The sequence below is a fragment of the Bactrocera neohumeralis genome, chromosome 3 (genome assembly GCF_024586455.1).
Source record: "Bactrocera neohumeralis isolate Rockhampton chromosome 3, APGP_CSIRO_Bneo_wtdbg2-racon-allhic-juicebox.fasta_v2, whole genome shotgun sequence".
Classification (NCBI taxonomy): Eukaryota; Metazoa; Arthropoda; class Insecta; order Diptera; family Tephritidae; genus Bactrocera; species Bactrocera neohumeralis.
This window is the reverse complement of record NC_065920.1, coordinates 15,840,341-15,859,303: the sequence shown is the minus strand read 5'-3', so window position 1 is coordinate 15,859,303 and position 18,963 is coordinate 15,840,341. Positions and strand designations below refer to the sequence as shown.

The window sequence follows — 18,963 nt, the reverse complement described above, 5'->3', positions numbered from 1 at the left end:
TGTGTGCTTGAGTGAACTGTTCGTATTTTTAGTTATCCTAACGGCAAGCATTAAATTAATATTAGATGTGAACAGCTGATAAGCGAAATAGTAAAACCAGTTCGATATTTCAATGAAGAAGAAGAACTGCGTCAGTTTTGTGCTATAATTAAATGGAAATTTACGCTTGAAAAAGACGTTAAAAATAACATTTTTCAGTCATAAGCTCTTCATTAGCGTGGATAAATACAGGGTGTTCCAATAACTCACTGATTTTTAAGGAAATTCAAATGTTTTTTATTTTTTTTATTTAATCAATAAAATTAAGTGCTGAATATAGCATCTTTCAAATGGCTTCCACGAGTTCTTTTGCAGGAACGAATTCGATGAACCCAACAATAACACTGGCCTTCAAAAAAAAAATTGTTTGGTTTGGTGCAGCTCTGTGCGCATCAGTAGTCGGTATAGTAGGTAGGATGAACCACATTCCCGCTAATAGATGCTTTTTCTTCTTTCTTATGAACAAGAGCTAATATGGAAAATGTGACTCGTTTTCTCGTATCAACTCACAAAATACATCCAAAATCAGGTATAAAATCTAAGGCACCAAAATGAGTGTAGGCCAGTGTAATAGCAACTTCCTCTAATTACGGCCATAAAAAGTTTATTATCAACGATCAATACCCCTCTCTAGTGAAAGTAACGATGTCACCAGCTTCGCTTCGAAAGAAATACGGACTGATGAGTCCTCCAGACCAAGAATCATAACAAACTGTTAATTTAGGTGCAAGTAGTTAATGAATAATTTGTGGGTTTTCTACACAACAGAATGCACAATTATATTAATTTACCGCATCACTCAAATGAAAGTGAGCCTCATCGGAGAAGACGATTTTCTTAAAAAAAAATCTTTATCGTTTTCACGTTGTTCCAAGCCATAACCAGCTAATTCCCGACGTTTGTGGTGGTCCAATGGCTTCATTTCTTTAGTGAGAACAATTAGTGTGAGTGACTTTTAGAGTTCGGTTTTTGTTCGTCGAGAGATCACTTTACTTCTCAATTGTCTACTTAGTCCGAAGTTGAAGTAGAAAATCATTCGGCTATCTGTTGTGATCGCAGAAGAACTTTGATGCCGATTGGTGAATGCCAGAACTCTGCGACGGAATCTCTCTCCACTTGAAATACGTTTAAACAGTCACTTAACTTCAGGTATAAAAAAGAAGAAAAGTATACACAAGCAATCCATGTACTATAGATCACAACAAGGCAAGCAGTCGTGCCGAAATCATCACTACAACTCTGGAGATCTTGGCACAAGTAATACAAAACTAAGAGCATAGTTGCTGCATACTGCTGCATATGTTCAAATCGGACACTATAAAATATCTTGCTTCCACTCTGCAATACAGACATATCTATTAAAAAATCCTTGTGTGGAAAGCTATTTCATTTGAAAAGATATCTTCACGAAATTTGCCATGAATTTCCAAAGAAATTGATCATTATAACATGTAGCTGCCATACAAACAGAGGGACCAATATCAAGTCCTTGTATACAAAATTATTATTATTTTAGGCAACGCAACTATCTCAGAAGAAATTATTCACATCAGAGCACTATAACATATAGCTACCATACAAACTGAATGATCAAAACAAGTTCTTGTAAGGGAAACGTTTTACTTTCACGAGATATCTTCATAGAATTTGGCTTGGATTATTGTTTAAAGAGAAAGTATAATCTTCGAAGAAATTGTTCAGATCGAACTACTATAGCATATGGCTATACAAACAAACAAACTGAACGATAAAAAGTAAGTCGTTGTTTGGAAAAACATTTTATTTGACTGGGTATCTTCACCAAGTTCGGCATAGGTTAAGTGAAGTTAAAATTTGGACACAACTTTAAGAAATCTTATATTTTTAGACTTTAAATTAAGTGAGAAAGTACTCAACATTTTATATTTCTCACCTCAGCTGTCATTCTTAAATTTCACATGAGTTTCATAAAGCTACCAACACCTTAGCCGATTTTTCTTGGTAAATTTTATTATAGCCACTTCCAGTCAGTGCAGAAAAAGTCATAAATAATTTTTAACCCAGTTTCCAGCACATTATAAACGCACCGACACAAAGTAAATCGCCGCTGCATGTCACCATCGCATCCATAAAATAATCAAGAAAATACAAAATAACACAAAACTACAATATAATAAGCGGGTGAATAAGACGTGTCCCTGCAACATTTTCGCCGACTTCCCAAATAAAAATATGAAGGAACTCATGTACTCATGCCGGTGTTTCCCGGCGCTTTCGTATTACTCATGCCGCCGTGCGGCGCTTAGTGGGATTTGGCACCAACTTAAATGCCACATTGTGGGTTTTTTCATATTTTTATGGTAGCTGACCGCTTGCTTCCACTTTGCATTGTATATGTGTGCGTTTGTACATTTTGTATCAACGACGTCATATCCTGTCCGACATTTGAGCGTCAACGCGACAACCCTTACTGCCACTTCCTTCCTCTTTCAGCAGACGCATTGAGCGCTTTGTGTTGCCAGACGCATATAGACGTATGTGTGTGAGTGTTTGTGTTAGCATGCAGTCGACAATTTAGTAAGTGTTTTATTATTATTTCATAGTTTTTTCTTGCCATTGTATTACTCTTGATTTCTTTTGCTGTGCTCAGTGACCCGAATTCTGCATTGTTTTGCGGCTGTAATGCCGGTATTGCTCCTCACCATTGTGGCACTGTAGTAGCCAAATGTATGTATATGGAAGTGGGATTGTATTTAAATGTATGTGTATGTGTGTGAGTGAAGTGGTTTCTTAGCTGTCGTCCAGTTGGTCATTCGCTACTCTCTAGCCATCGCGTGCGTTTTAATAGCTGAAAGACGCGCAAGAAGGAGCAACATTAAACTATTTGCAAGCCGTTTCTGAATCTTTTGTACTCGTATATATGCCGGCTCGTTTGCTTTTTTACTGATATATTCGTAGTTTAGTTGATGTGGGCGCAAAATGCCGCGAATATTATTTACAGCCGCAAAACTTTATGCAAGAATTTTCATGAATATTCATAAAAATAGTTGTAGGTGCATTGTTGTTGGTGTCATTTTGAAAAATAAAAGCAATCTGCATATATGCATGTTTCCGCCATATTATTTTTCCGCTGCAATAAGAGAACGCAGTACCGCGAACTACATGGCGTATACGCAATTTCAGGTTATTAGTGAAAAATGCATGCAATTAACACGCTTCCGTTTCGCATCGACACACACACGCCAGTAAACCACAAATCTCAGCAATTTACCACACACACACACAGGTATGCGCACGCACTCCCACGTAGCTACGCCGACATGCATCCGTTCAAAGATATCCATGTGCTCATAATGGCGCTTCCGGTTATTCAACGCAAAGCATTGCCGGCAATAAAACAGCTGACCTCAATTGCCATTTGTCGCCAACGCAATAGCCGCCATCCATTTCACACATACACACACATATGTACATATATAAAGCATGGACGGCTGGTGTTGGCACACGTTAATCTAAGATACGTGCGCTCTCTCACGCTCTCTTTCTCTCTCTTTGTGTATTTAGCAAAAGTCATTTGCTATTGCTGCTACATAAAATTGCATGAATAATTGCTCTGCGACTGAAGTGCTGTTAGCGCTGTGAATCGCCACGATGAAGTGGAAAACGATAAAGCCTTTGCGTATGAATCGGGGTTAATGTCACGGAAACATGTGAATACTCCTGTTAGTTGCGGTTCAAAGTGCTGAATATGCCATAATAAATAAAACGGATCAAATTGATACATTAGTAGGGAGAGATGCATCCGTTCATATTTACTATATGTATGTGCCCTAAATTCCAGCTTGTATTCCATATATCAATTGAACGTGGATAGAGTAGGGATATTAGTAACGTAAACCGACACAGTAATAACTGTTTATTAATTACAAAGTCTTAGTGCGAATGTGACCGATTTGTTTTTATATCACACGATACAAGTATTGCAAAAATAAGAGAGAATAGACGCGGACCGTCACCATCACAGCATTTAGGCCGCAAGTGACGTAGACAAAGTCTTTTGGTGGGAGCTCTCAAAACCCTTTTGTTTCAGACTGCCAGACCACTGACATGTCTTTCAAGCTGCAGTGGCAGCCGTCAAGGTGGCAGCCGATGTACTTCTTCCCTTGACTTCTTAGACTTCGCGAGGGCTCAGCAAGCGTTGGTTAGAAACCAGCTCTTGTGGTGTTGTGAAAGTTTTCTGGCCCAGAATGAAAGGTAATAGATCCTTTGAACTGCTAGCTTATGGCAAAGCTCACAATGCCACAAAAATAGGCATATTTACTGGACACTGTCCCTTTAGCACCCATGTGGTGAGGCTAAAGATTTTAGAGGACGTAACTTGACACATGGAATAGATAGTATGTAATTGAGGTTTGTACCGCGACCTAATATCTACTGTGCCCTCTTCTCTATCACATATACTCACAAAGTCCTATCATTCTGATGAATTCCAGGAACTTGCTGGGCATTATGGAGGTGATATAATCCCTAAACAGCCTGCGCTTAGAGACTGCTGTCCATCTCGAATCAATGGCTGAGGTGTTTCCAGGTTCCTTATCGCACAACCAGCATTATATACAAGAGACTATGACAATTTTTTTTTCTTTGCCCACTCTCTCCTCCATGTGAAACAGCCCCTACTGGTTCCTTCATCCTGGAAGCCACAGTAGAGCGAGCGAGTTCGTCGGCAAGTCCTGGAACTCAGCTTAGGTGCACACTGTTGTAAACTGATAGGATTTTCAGCCGTTCAAATGATTTCTTCACTAATGGCGATTTGATCTCTTAGTCTGAGTTCGCTTTAAACACCGCATGACTAACGCTGAGTAGGACGATACGCTGGTTGAGATAGTTGCGTTGGAGATTAATTTCTATACACTAGCTTATAGCAAAGAACTCTGCTTGAAATATGTGAGAAAACATCTGCTATAGATATGTGGGAAAAGACTCCGTTAGTATGGAAAGTTTAGGGTGGGGTCCGGCAACACCTGCACCAGTGACTTTCGATATTTTCAAGTCGCTAAATTATACTGTCCCTCAGTAGTAGGTCAAACGTGGCAGCATTGCAGTTAGTCTTACTGCCGAGAGAAGGATGGCCAGTGATGTATCTTCACCTAAAGCCTTCATTAGTTGGGACGATATTATCTTCCTTTTTCAATACCCTTCTACTGCCATGTCTAAAAGGTTTGATTGCTATATAGAGCGACATGCATTTATAAAAAGTAATCCATTTATTTTTCCAAAATGTAGTTTTAGGTATATGTACCCCGCATTATATATTGGGGTGCTCTAGGTGACGTTACAAAGATACGATTTCTTACTAAAAAACTTGTCAAATAAACGAATAAACATAGAAATAGGAACGCTGTTTGAGAGGCAAGAGCCCATTGAGCTTCTAGGCTATCTAGGTAGGTAGGAGTGCAGGCCTATCGGGCTCAATTAGCACTTGATGTGCCATTTTGATAAAAAGTAAAAATCGCTTTATTTCCTTTAGTTAAAAATAATTTCAAAACTAAAACTTTCATGCGCTTAAACCAAAAATTTTAAATAATTAACTAAATGAAAGAATTTTCCAACGCGTTAAGGAGCTAAAAATTCACAACAATACCCATTAACCTTGAAGATTTTTATAGTAAGGCGTAAAAGCCACCACCGCAACCACACTATAGCGCAACCAACAGATAGTTGATGGTGAGAAATTTACACAAACACAACTACGAATACCTAAAGTAATACAATGGTGGCTCACTAACACACCTACATGTATAGGCACAGTGTAGTATTGACTTTCGACACAACACCATAAGATATCGATTAAAGACAGTCGCAAGTGGTTATGGTGGAGAATGGACGTAAGTGACACACACACACCGTGGTTGAGTTCTTGTTAGCAACTTCTAACGCTGGTGGTGATTGGATAAACATATTTGTATGTATAAATATATGAGTGCTTAAAGCGAGGCACATGGCAAAAAGAACGTGTCCGTGCTTAAGCAATTACAGAGTTCAATGGCAGCAAAATGCAAATATTGGAAAGAGAATAATAAATATGAAAATAATAATAATATAATTGACTTACTTACAATCGCCGCTTAATGGCGTAATGGGCTATGATATTTATTAAAGCATTAAAGCAGCAAAAATAATTATTTTTTTTTCATAAAAAAAAATACAAACAATTTTATTAAAATTTACCCATAAAATCCTTACTTAAATCTTAAAGTTTCCTTAAATTTGGTGAAATAAGTAAAAACTCTTCACAGTATTTTTATTTTGGATTTCAAATCAAGTTGCATTGTCTTAGCACTACTTTTGAGGAGAAGTGAGGAAGCATGAAGACAAAAGAAAAATGCACGCAAATTGTTGAAACTGCGCATAACGGTTTCGATCAAAGCACATTAGCTTCTGGTGTGGTTTCCGCCAATTTCCCTCACGTTTTGCTTTCCAACCTTAACTGTCTTGCAATGACAACATTTCGCTGATTGGCGAGGCGATTATGGGCGCTTCGCGTGATCAAGGCTATTTTCAATTAGCCATGAGTTTAAAAAACAATGTCTTTCACTTTAACCTAAGTGCTTTTTCGTCTGAGGAAATTCACTTATCTTACAATTACTATACAATAATGCCTAAGGGTCTGTTTGTTGATAAAAAGTAAATTTGAGGAAGGACAAAATATAATCTCGAACTCGAATGATGGAAATGTCGGAAAGAATGAAACGTTGTTAGTAAATATTGAATGATACCCAGTAAAAATGTCGTAGACTTCAAGTTTATCAGCAGAATCCCTGATATACAAAACAAAATTGCTAAAAGTGAGACTCACACGAAACGGCACTGTTAAAGATATCACGCTCAACCGTTCCTATGATAGTCGGATCTACGTAACCGGTTCGATCCCAGATCCTGGACATCTAACCGGCCAAGGACAGTCAACACCGCCGTCCAAGAAATGCGATGGACGGGACAAGGACAGCGGCCATATAAAGGAGCGCAAATTCGATGCGAGATTCGTGGTCGGAGAGAGACTCGGTGGATGAACGTATAGCCACAACCCGCTTAAAAACGAAGTAATTCAACATATCGCTGATTTGTCCACGCCCCGTCGGAAAAGAAGGACGATGTGACCATGTGTCGGTGTGAGCGTCACACAAGCACTGGCCAGGCAGGATGCCTGCTTTTCTTATATAGAGCCAGCTGGCTGCCAGCTACTGTTGAAGTCACCTTAGGAGTTTCAATACGCATCATCGATACTAAACGAGGTTTCAGACAAGGCGTGTCCTTACCGTGGGACTTCATTAGAAAAAGATTCCAACTGCAGATTTGTATAGATAATGTACAATATTCTACAATAGTGTACAATTGCTGGCATACGCCAATGAAATCGTTTCCGTTTAATGACTTATTGGACCATTATCAGTCCGACTGCGCCTATCTACGAACTCGCCTTTTCTATTTTGCCAAGGAACGCGTGTATCAAGTTTCATTACGTTATCTTAATTTTTGCTCAAGGTATCGCTTGCACAGACGGACGGACGAACAGACAGTCACTCGTTTTGCCATCTTCAGCATTTATATGTATGCATACACATATACCCTGTGTATATCTCGATTAGTTTAAAGTGATATAAACAAGCGTTAGCACAGGTTTTTCAGTAGGTTTAGCTTGCCGCGCTTTCCTAAAATATTATTCCCCCAAGCTCAAGAAGTGCTGCATGCCAAAACACACTCGAAAAGTATGCTGGTACTGCATATATGACACAATATTTGCTCTTTCTTTTACTACTTCTCTACTTCTCTTTTTGCTTTTATACTTTCAGAACTGGCATCATCGCTTGCAGGGCGTCGCACAACTCGAAGAAGCGCTACGCAACTCCGATACACTGGCACTGGTACTGCCATGTTTGGATAGTTTACTGCGCACTCTGCTCTCCTCCGAACGTAATCCAGATGTGGCGGAAGCCAAGAAGCAGCTACTAATCAATCTCATAACACGTTTACCATTGGACAACTTGGAGGAACGCACAACACAAATAATGACCGGCCTATGTCGCCAGGGTGGCGCTGGCGCGAATCGCGTATGCAAAGCGTTGATGCATCGCTTGCCGGCGGCGTCGATTGTACTCAAATTGTTGTCGCAAGAATTTTTACATGCAAAGAGCTCAAGGGTAAGTGCAACAAGCTACAAGCAAGCCACAAAGGAAACAAGTGCAAACCTGCCTGCTGACCGACGTGTCGGTCGGTCGGTCGTCTGCTGACCGCAGCAGTGCTTTGAGAAATTATGAAATGCCTGCATATATTAACAAGTTCAGCTGGCCCAGTTGCTGGCAGCGCAAGTGGTCGGCGCTGTGCCCATTGTTTGCGATTGATGCGATTGTGGTCACTTTGTATTGGCAAGAATTGCTGAACTTCCGTTCTTCTTTTTAAACACCACCATTTATTTCATATTTCCTTACGTTTTGTTTTACTTTGTTGCGCTATTTCTCAACTAATTACTGACCGCTGTCGTATTGATGGATCTCTTGATTGCAACACAGATATTTATTGCCACCACTCTCTTTTTCTTCCCTCCTCGCTGCTCAAAGTTCCGCGAACACGCGTTACAAATGGTCATGTACGCACTCACGACTTTTCCCAGCACCTGCTTCGACACGAAAACCTGCGTCACGCAGGCCACCTATGCCGCCTTAAATCGCAAGCGACGCGTACGTCAAGCTGCACTGGATGTGTTGGCCATTTTGGGACAAATAACAACCGGACGCGCTGTGCTCGATGTGGTGCAGGACATAGCCGCCGAACGGGATGATGGTCCTGCGTTGCTTTCGGCTGTACGCACGCGGGTCTCGCGCAAGCAAATGCCGATCATCGGCGCCGATGGACAGGTGCAATATGCGCTGCGTGTACCCTCGCCACATTCGGCGGAGGCAGCGGACGCGGCAAACGGTCAAATGGGTGCTGATATTGAGTGGATTGTGGCGGGTGTGGGCTCCGTTTCGCCAGGTTCTTTAAAGCGCCGAGGTTCGCGGCGCAGCTTTCGCTGTTTGCCAACACACTGCATGTCGGATGTGGATGGTATTGCCATGGGCACGCCGTGTGGCAGGTAAGTTCAGTGATGTTATTTTCAATTTTTTCTAATAAATACATTTACATTTCAACGCAGCTTTCGTATGAGCGATGGCGATGGTAAACGTAGACATGCTTTTCAATCGCCACCCGATGTTTATGGCAATTTTCGGGACTCATCGGGGAGCAACAATGTAAGTATAAATTTTTAAACGCTGTAGGTCTTTGGACGATTTTCTGCAAATTTTTATATCGAATTTAGCATATTTAATGAAGGGTGATCCATTTCGAGGTTTGCTACTTAACAAAAACATAGAAAGATCATCTATTGAGTCCAATTTTCGATGACTCGTTCGATCATTTCGACCGGTAACTAATTAGTCGGTTATCACAATTAGTAGTACCTCTACTTAGGTCACCCATTATGTATAGTATAAATGGAACGGGATAATAATATAAATGGTTATAAATGCCAAGCGAATATTCTATTAATGTTCTGCTAATCGGGCTAATAACCCATGCAATTAGTGTAGTTTTAGCCAAAGCAGGTCAATTGAATATTAGAATTGTGCCAAAACCATTATTAACCGTTATGAACATGTCTCATTCATTGCGCTTTTCGTGACCTGACCATAGACAAGCTGTTCCAATTGCCACTGCTACGTGTACTAACCTCATTCAAAAATTGCTTCCATTTATTTTATAGCACAAATGATTCATATACAAGATATATATAGTATCCTATATATGTATATGTATATACATAAACGCACATCATAATTTTCAGTGTTTTGTATGCACAACATAAATTTTAAATAATGTAGCCACTTCCACATGTCCATATTTGAGTTATCCAGTTATTGTGTGGCGGGTCAACTAGTATTAACTTAACCTAAAAATTATTAATTTAACACTGTATGTATGTGTGTGTGCCATATGAACCATATTCTTCACTTTAAAAATGTCTCCGTCCAGCTGGCAAATGGACAGTGACCTGATAGCGAAAGTGATTTGGTATGAATTATAAATTATAATATCGATTTAATTGGAAGAGCGATATGCAAGTCACATGCTATGTACATTAGGGTGGGTTAGAGGAAAAATTTTAGTTTTAAAAATTGTTTTTTTATAGTGTTTTAAAAGCATAATTGCCGCTTATTGTGGAGAATCAAAGAAAGTGCTGAACTTTCATTAAAAAAATTTCATAAAAAGAAAAAAAATTTGGGCTTTATGAACACATTTTTTTCCGATTATTTAAACTAATTCGGTTTTACGCCTTATTGTTAGAAAAAATATAAAATATCACTCTTGGTTCAATAATAAAAAAATCATTCTTCAACAATGTTTTTTTTTAATAAATTTACGAATTATTTTTATACAAAAAAATTATTGAAAAATACATAATCCTTAAAAATTATTTATGGCTATGGTTCATAATTTTCAAGTTTTTCTTGGATTTTCCAATATAATCGTGCCTTAAAGTCTTCAAATTCGCAGTTCGAAATATAATTAATTTCATTCAATCAATTAAATATTAATATTTGCCATTTTTTAACTAACACAACAAATTGTTTCTCAAAATGTGATATTTGTATGAAATTCTTGGAAAATTAAATTAGCCAATAACTCTCAACAATACAGAGATAGGGCGTTGCACACCCAAACACGCACAGCCAGAACATTTCAAAACAAACCCAGCAAATAATCTAGACTAATTTTCCATAATGATACTTTTTCAAAACTCTCCAACTATTTAATTAAAAGTATAGATAACCAGTCCGAAAAGATAGAGAACAATTTCAAATAACCAACGAAATTATAAATATTTACAAAACTAATAAAACTCAGTAGCCAAAGCAGTTTATTTAGGTTTAATTTTAAGAATTTGCATTGAAAGTACAAAAGCGACTAATATATCTTCACACACGATTGGGTTATATCCATTAGATAGGGTTATATTTTAAATTTCAAGTTAATAATAAATAAATAAAACCAGTAGCCAAAAGTTTATTTAAGTTTCATTTGCACTGAACGTACAAAAGACTAATATATATCAGAAACGATTGGGTTAAATGCAAAGGTTAAATTAATAAACTTAACTTCATTTCGATCGCCCAGTTTTAATAAAATTGACAGCTATATGCTAAAGTGGTCCGATCTGAACAATTTCTTCGGAGGTTACATCGTTGTTTAGATAATATCTCATGCCAAATTTCGTGAAGATATATCATCAAACAACAAATTTATCCATGCAGGAGCTTGATTTTGCTTGTTCTGTTTGTATGGCAGCTATATGCTAAAGTGGACCGATTTGGAAAATTTCTTCAGATATCGTAGCGTTTCTTTAAACAATAACTTATACCAAATTTCGTGAAGATATATCATTAAATGAAACATTTTTTCATACAAGAACTGGATTTTGATCGATCAGTTTGTATGGCAGCTATATGCTTAAGTGGACCGATATGGAAAATTTCTTCAGATATCGTAGAGTTTCTTTAAACAATAACTTATAACAAATTTCGTGAAGATATCTCGTTAAATTTTTCCATACAAGAACTGGATTTTGATCGATCAGTTTGTATGGCAGCTATATGCCATAGTGCCATATCGGCGGTTCCGACAAATGAGTAGCTTCTTAGAGAAAAAAGAACGTATGCAGACTGATATCACAAAAACTGAGGGACTAGTTCGCGTATATACAGACAGACGGTCATGTCTTAATCAACTCACTCCAGAATGGCCTTAAAATTTTATCCCTTCAATAAATGCCTGAGAAATGCATCTAAGAAGTTTTAGGGAGAACTTACGCCAATCGGTTCAGCCGTTTTGGAGCAACTTTGCTAACTATGAAAGCAATGTTTTGGGATAAACGCGTTTTCTAAAAATTTTGGAATATTCTAAAAAATATGATCATATTTCGGAAACTTTTCGTCGGATAAACTGCGAAATTTCTAAGAATATTTTCAAAAATATATACATACATCCGATATATTTAATAAAAAAATAATTTGTTGAGACTCACATGTTGATATAATCCTTCAATTGTACTAGATTTGTCGATTTGTCTTCTTTTTGGAGCTGACCGAAAGTCAGGCAAAATATATATCGTATGACATCATCATGTAAAAAATACCAGCAAAAGAAAATAGATAGTCACCTGAGTAGTTAAAATGTAAGTTGTTACTAGTCTCAGATTAGTGCACAACTAGCTCTTTTAGCTGCAGGAACACAACAACTGCCAAACTCTCACATACATATATCTACTAAAAGCCAACCAGCAAATCATAGCAACCTTTACAAAAAACACTTTAGGTGACTGTAAACTATCCCAACACCTGATTAATGCTGTTAACAAAGTATTAAACCTACTACTCCCCCACACACCCACCCACAGTGGAGCTAAATACCCACACAGTCGTGTAAATTTTTTAATATGTGTCTGAATGTCTATTTGGAGAAGCAGCTGATAGACAACTGACGTGCTAATTTACCAAAAGCTTATGTACTTCCTATATAACCACATTGCTCCGCGCACCTATGCATGTATAGTATGTATGTGTGTGGGACAGAGTTTGTTTATATGCCGTTGACTGGGACGCGCCTGCAGACAGACAGTTGCTGTTCGGCTTTTGTTGTCTAAGGTTTGCAGCGAATTCGCACGGAAAACTTTACAATAATAACAAGGAAGTGTTGTTTTTGTGCTGCAGTATTGTTGTGCGGTTTAGTGAAAGAATTTAAATTATATTAATAATAATTAAAATTCAATACAATAAATGGTTTTGCCATTTCTAATTGATCCCAAGTATAGCAGACGAAAAATGGTCGATATTTATCAAGCCTTTCCGATGTTCAATTTGGTGCCAGCAAATTTTAAGGCGTGGGTGAGTGAGTGATGAAATTAAGAGCGTAAACTGTATACTAACAAAAGCAACGGTGGAAAGAAATATGCACAGCTGCTTTATTGTTGATTTTATGAAATGTCATATGGGAAATTATCACACCTGATACTAAGGGATCATCAATGACGTCATAACTATATTATACTACTTAAAAATTAATATACAAATTATTGAATATAAAAAACAAGAAGAAACGTTAACTTCGGTTGCACCGAACTATAATTACCTTCACAAACTCAAAAAGTCCTTACAAGAATTTTATTTTGATCGGAAAGTTTGTATGGCAGCTATTTGCTATAGTTGTCCGATCTGAAAAATTTCTTTGTATATTGTACCGTTGCTTTGGACAATAATCTGTGCTAAATTTAGTGTTGATATCTCTTCAAATAAAAAAGCTTTCCATACAAGGACATGATTTAGAACGATCAGTTTGTATGGCACCTATATGCTATAGTGATCCGATTTGAATAATTTCTTTGGAGATTATACCGTTGCTTTGGTTGAAAATTCTTGCCATATTTCGTGAAGATATCTTGACAAATAATCAAGTTTTCCATACAAGAACTTGTTTTTAATCGAAGAGTTTATATGACAGCTATATGCTATACTAGTCCGATTCGAAAAATTTTTTCAATGATTACATAATTGCCTTAGGAAATAATATATGCCAAATTTCGCGAAGATATCTCATCAAATAAAAAAGTTTTCCATACAAGTACTTAATTTCGATCGCTCAGTTTGTATGACAGCTATTCGCTATAATGGTCCGAACTGAACAATTTCTTTGACCATTGTACCATTGCTTTAGACAATAATCCGTACTAAATTTCAAGAAGATATCTTGTCACATAAAAAAGTTTTTCATACAAGCAGTTTATTCCACTAGTACAGTTTGTATGACAGCTATATGCTATAGTGGTCCGATAATGACAATTCCGACAAATGAGCAGCTTCTTTGAGAGAAAAGTAGCTGTGCGTAATTTCAGTTCCATATCTCAAAAACTGAGTGACTAGTTAGCATATAAACTGGCAGACGAAAATGGCACAGGTCGTCATGCTCTTTTTTTGTATATAAATGGTCAGTGTCATTATAGGTATTACAAGCTTCGTGGCGAACTTAATATACCCTGTTCATTTCATAAATATTTGTTCTTACTAATTTTTGTTATTAATTTTCAGAACGACTTGCATTCGCACAATTTCCAACACATCCTCGGCAGCAATTTGCCAGTGCAATACGGTCAAACCACAAAGAAAACCGCAAATGGTGAGTACTCTACCCGGATTCATGTCACTGCGAATCTTATTCAAGCATGCGTCTTGACATTTGCATAGTGAAACAAATGTGGCGGGCGAAATTTTCATGCAATGACCTACATATTGTCGGCTAATAGCTTTTATTCATTGCTATCAATGGCTTTATGTATGCATGTTATCAGCGGTTTATCGATATTTCGGTTTTCATTACCAGCACACAACCTTTCACGACCCGTTTTATGCTGGTACCCCCCACCGGGTGGGTTGTTTATCATGACGTTGACCTAACAACGCCCGCATAAATATTTATGCGCGCTCGTAAATACCAGCCGCCGCCATACATAACTGTGCACTTGTTTATGATTTGCTTGACTAGTACAGTTATTTCATATTGTGTTTATGCTGAGGCATATACATATGTGGTACATAGAAATTGTTTCGTTTTTTTGTCCCGCTTTGCAGCCGACTACAGCAACTACATGAGCCGACGTCTGGTGGCCAAATCCTGCTCGGACTCCTCCATGGAAGGCAGAAGCTCCGATAGCAACTACACCAGCAGCAGCGGTGGCGGTGGCAGCGGTACTGGCTGCAAGTCTAACGGTGTTGGCGATGTGGGTGTTGGCAATGCAGCGGCGAACGACAGCTGCACGGGCATCAGCGGCCGTTTCACACGCCAAACGGTGAACTCACGGTAATTTCCATTAAATTTGCAGCAATCCGCAAAACTTTCACAAAACTAATGCGCTTTAACTTTGTTTACATTTGTGTACATCTCACGCCCACTGCACGTGCAGGTTCCCAGCCATGGAGCGCATGGATGTGAACAACTCGTACAAGCGCGTCCACAAGCCACCCACGTACATGGGCGGCATGGGCGCTTATGCGCAACTGCAGCAGCAGCAAATCAATATGAGTTCAACGTATCCGAAAATTAACTATGTAAACGCACAACAACAACACCAACAACAACAGCAACGCAAGAGATCGCAGCAACAGCATCAGCGGCACACACAGCAGTCGACACTGGCGCAGCCTGTTGTGGTGGGCACGCGCGCGGTGCCGGCGGTGCGGGGTGGTGGCGGCGGCGTTTATGCTCCAGGTGCGATTGTTTCTTTAAAATAGCTAACAAAAATTTGTTAATGTTGTGCTTTCATTTTGCCAAAATAGATAATTTCCGTTCAGCCGAAAATTCTCCAAAGGAGCATAACAACAATCATAACAGCAGCAACTTAACACCGAATAACAATAACAACGCGCATACAGATTTGGACGGCACCTACACGATTTACACAGCCATAGACAATGGCGGCGGCACGCCTACGCCACAGACAAGTCAGCAGCAACATAAACAACAACAACATGTGCTTGCAACAGCAGCTAACGGACGCCGTTTCGTGAATGTGGAAAAGTTTGTGATGCAAAGGTGAGTTGTATGAAGAGTCTAAGCGAGAAAAAAGCCGAAAATTTCGCGAAAATAACACAAAAATGTGTGTTAGTATGCGGAATAGCATAAATTTATATGTGTGTGCATGTGTAGTTGGTAGCCATACTTTTGTACTGCATACATACATATATAAGCTATATACTCTGTTCGAATTCAATGCGCTGTGCAATCCCGCTTTTGTGGGCAACATCAACTTTGTCAGTATGCTTGGTTTGTTTTTGTTGTTTTTGCAGATTTCTGCAAGATAATTGCAAAACTTTTGAATAACGAAGTTCAGGGAAGCAACGCCCTTTAAGCGTTTGCACGCCAACTGCTTGAATTCGCCATTAAAAACTTTGCAGTTCCATAAAGCACTCAACTTGTTGCATACTTTTAGGTGCTTCATGTTTATGCACGCTTAGACTGCCCTCTTAATTGAAGCTAATCAGGCGTGTAGCGGCAGTAACTGTATGAAAATTAAATGAAAAAAAAATAAATATCTACAAATGAGTTAACTGAACTGTTGGTAAAGACTTCAACTAAATTCTTTAACAAATTAGCAGTAAATGATATTATTTTCAATTTCACAAAAGCAAGAAAAGTTTTTAATACATTTAAAAAATTGTTAATGCAATTTAAAGATTAATATTAAATCTCTAGATGACAAGAAATATATTAAATTAGTTACATAAACAGGAATCAGAAAAAAGGCAGATAAGTCTACTATAAAATTAGGATGGGTTGTTTCTAATCTCTCATTTGCATTCTTTAATGTTTAAAACTCCTCTGATAATGCATCTCTACAAATGAGACAGCGCTTTTTGATTTTTCAGCATCAACATGATATATCTGGTTTAAAGATGCCGAGATCAATGTTTCAACATGAGAACTCGTCTACAAGATTTTTGCATGAAAGCCTATTGTAAAATGTTTAATGAGAACTCGTACCGTTGCGGCAAGATGAACTTTGCCAAGGGCAGAACATCTCTTGCATGCTACTCTAGGCTAAAGTCGCAGAGAGAGGGTTGTCGGCCAGCGACTGCTAAGCGCACGCGAGGTCCATTGAGCCATTGCTAGAAAGAAATACGCCAATGGCGGTCCAACTCTGTGGCATTCCGATGTGAGCAACAAAAGAATGGCTTTCTAGATTTGCAGTTGCCAGAAATACCGCTCAAATGAATCTGCTATGAAATCCATTTTACTTCTGTGAGGGCAGACATTCCGATGCGCAAGTTAGCAAGCTCAGCGCTAGTATTGCCGCTCTGCTGTGAGAGTGAATTCACATCTCCGTAAAAGAGGCCGCACTTCGTAGCAGTACGTCTAGCGTCACCTTAATAGCAACCACTTCTGTCTGAAAAACACTAAGTGGTCCGGTAGCATAAAGCTAAGATTGACAGAGAAATCCTTTCCGAAGTCCTACCAGTCCTACTTTCTCTCCCAGCTGGGATCTCCTTATTCACATAGCATACAATCTTTATTAATACGAGTACTAGTAAGTAGTTAGTAAAGAAGATTATAGTTTTTTTTATTACTTGCACCGAAAAAATGTTGAACTAAATAAGAAAAGCATTCTTTTGCTACAATAGTCAACAGTGACATTCTTATGAATGGGCACGGTGAATTAGGTTCGTTGGCTGATCCAGAGATCGCTCTTGGGCAGTCTTTTGTGAAGCCACCAAAAGAGAACTCCATCTCAACTTGCTGCATGGACGTCGATTGGCGTAATGTGTGTTAGAACTTACAACTACTATGAGGCCGGCCTTACCGAGAGCAAAGAGCACATTGCATCCATTACGATCGATCTTGAGCCAAAAAGATAGTGCGACAGCCCATGATCCGATGGTGGCAAGCGCTGGTCAAGCTACCGCCTCGGCTATCCAGTGGTAGAACACAGGAAGAGAGCGGAGCCCTGATACGTTCCTATTCTACATATCTCACAAAGTAACTCAATGCCATTGATAACGAGATTAGGCATTCCCTAACCAGCTCTGATCGCACAGTTAGTCAGTTCAATGCTAGTATCGTCACGCTGCCATCAGGGTAGATAGTCCCTTCTCTGAAGAAGAATATACTCTAGAGCAATAAATCTTCCCCGACCCCTACCTAATGGTAGCAAACCTCGGCTTACCAAACACTACGATTGTTAGGAGGTCTGAAACTGAAGTTGATAGAGAGTTCCTGACAGCATAACATGTTTTTCAATAAAAGCGCTACAAAAGTGTGGCTTGTGGCACCGTCCGGTTGGAACCACATATTGTCCAAGTCTATATCATCCAATTTGGGCCAAAAATATTCGGTTATCATTGAGCGGTAGCGATTCCCATTCAGAATAACTTGTCGGTCTTGATCATCACGGAAGAAGTAGGACCAAACCGTTTTTTCGGGACATGGAGTACGTTTGGATTGCTGCCTGAACAATAACGCATATTTTGCATATTGACGAAGCCATTCAGCTACAAATGAGCCTCCTCGCTGAAGACGGTTTTTCGATGAAAATGCGGAAAAAATATGACGTACTTTGCTGTCCCTATCGGTCTACTTTTGTAGTGTCCCTACTGAAAAACCCGTTACCTCTCCATCTGCTTGGTAATCGCATAAATCTGGGTTTCCGAATATTGAGCTTTGTTGCTATGTTTCGGGTGAATATTCTCCTGCGTGTTTATGAATCGTAAACAGAAAAAAATAGGTAGTCACCTCATAGCTCGAATAAAATAATCACTTCACTTGTCTTAAGTGTATACAAACTGCTATATAACATATGAGAGTTAAAAGCAGTCATCGGTTCATAATTCTAAGCCATTTTGTACCAAAGTTTATAAGTGAAAGCAACAGATAAGTTATCCAGCTCAGTTCCATATAGAAAAGAATATAAAAAGATGAAAATAGTATAAACTCTTTTTATACAGTCTGCATTTGATCTCGTATACGACCTATTTGACATGTGCCTGTTCTTTGTTCGATTCACCACTTTACAAATACTGACGAAACGAAGAAAATTAAGCTTCTTCTCAAAAACAATTTAAAAAAAGTGTTGCTTTATTGCAAATCAAATTTCTTGCAAGAAACTGAAATAGCCCGCGACATGTGCGGCAGAGCGATTAAAATATCAAAGAAATTATTCATATTACCGTTATATTGATAGACATCTCCATCAGGCTATTATCAATTTCAATTGACCCACATTAAACATAAAACTTTAACTGCATATTAATTGCCTTGCCACCTGACCGGTCACTTTCAAATGCCACACAGACTGTCACTCACTGC

At 38.6% G+C, this 18,963-nt stretch overlaps 1 protein-coding gene across 1 annotated transcript in view; it reads left to right on the top strand.

The window, feature by feature from the left end:
• Positions 1–18,963, top strand: part of LOC126751940 (uncharacterized) — a 37,452-nt gene that overhangs the window by 5,281 nt on the left and 13,208 nt on the right. Inside the window, exons 2-8 of the mRNA XM_050462407.1 lie at positions 7,872–8,219; positions 8,637–9,151; positions 9,212–9,308; positions 14,196–14,283; positions 14,736–14,964; positions 15,068–15,372; positions 15,441–15,696. Coding sequence (XP_050318364.1) covers positions 7,872–8,219; positions 8,637–9,151; positions 9,212–9,308; positions 14,196–14,283; positions 14,736–14,964; positions 15,068–15,372; positions 15,441–15,696 — 1,838 coding nt within the window. The remainder of the gene's footprint in view (positions 1–7,871; positions 8,220–8,636; positions 9,152–9,211; positions 9,309–14,195; positions 14,284–14,735; positions 14,965–15,067; positions 15,373–15,440; positions 15,697–18,963) is intronic.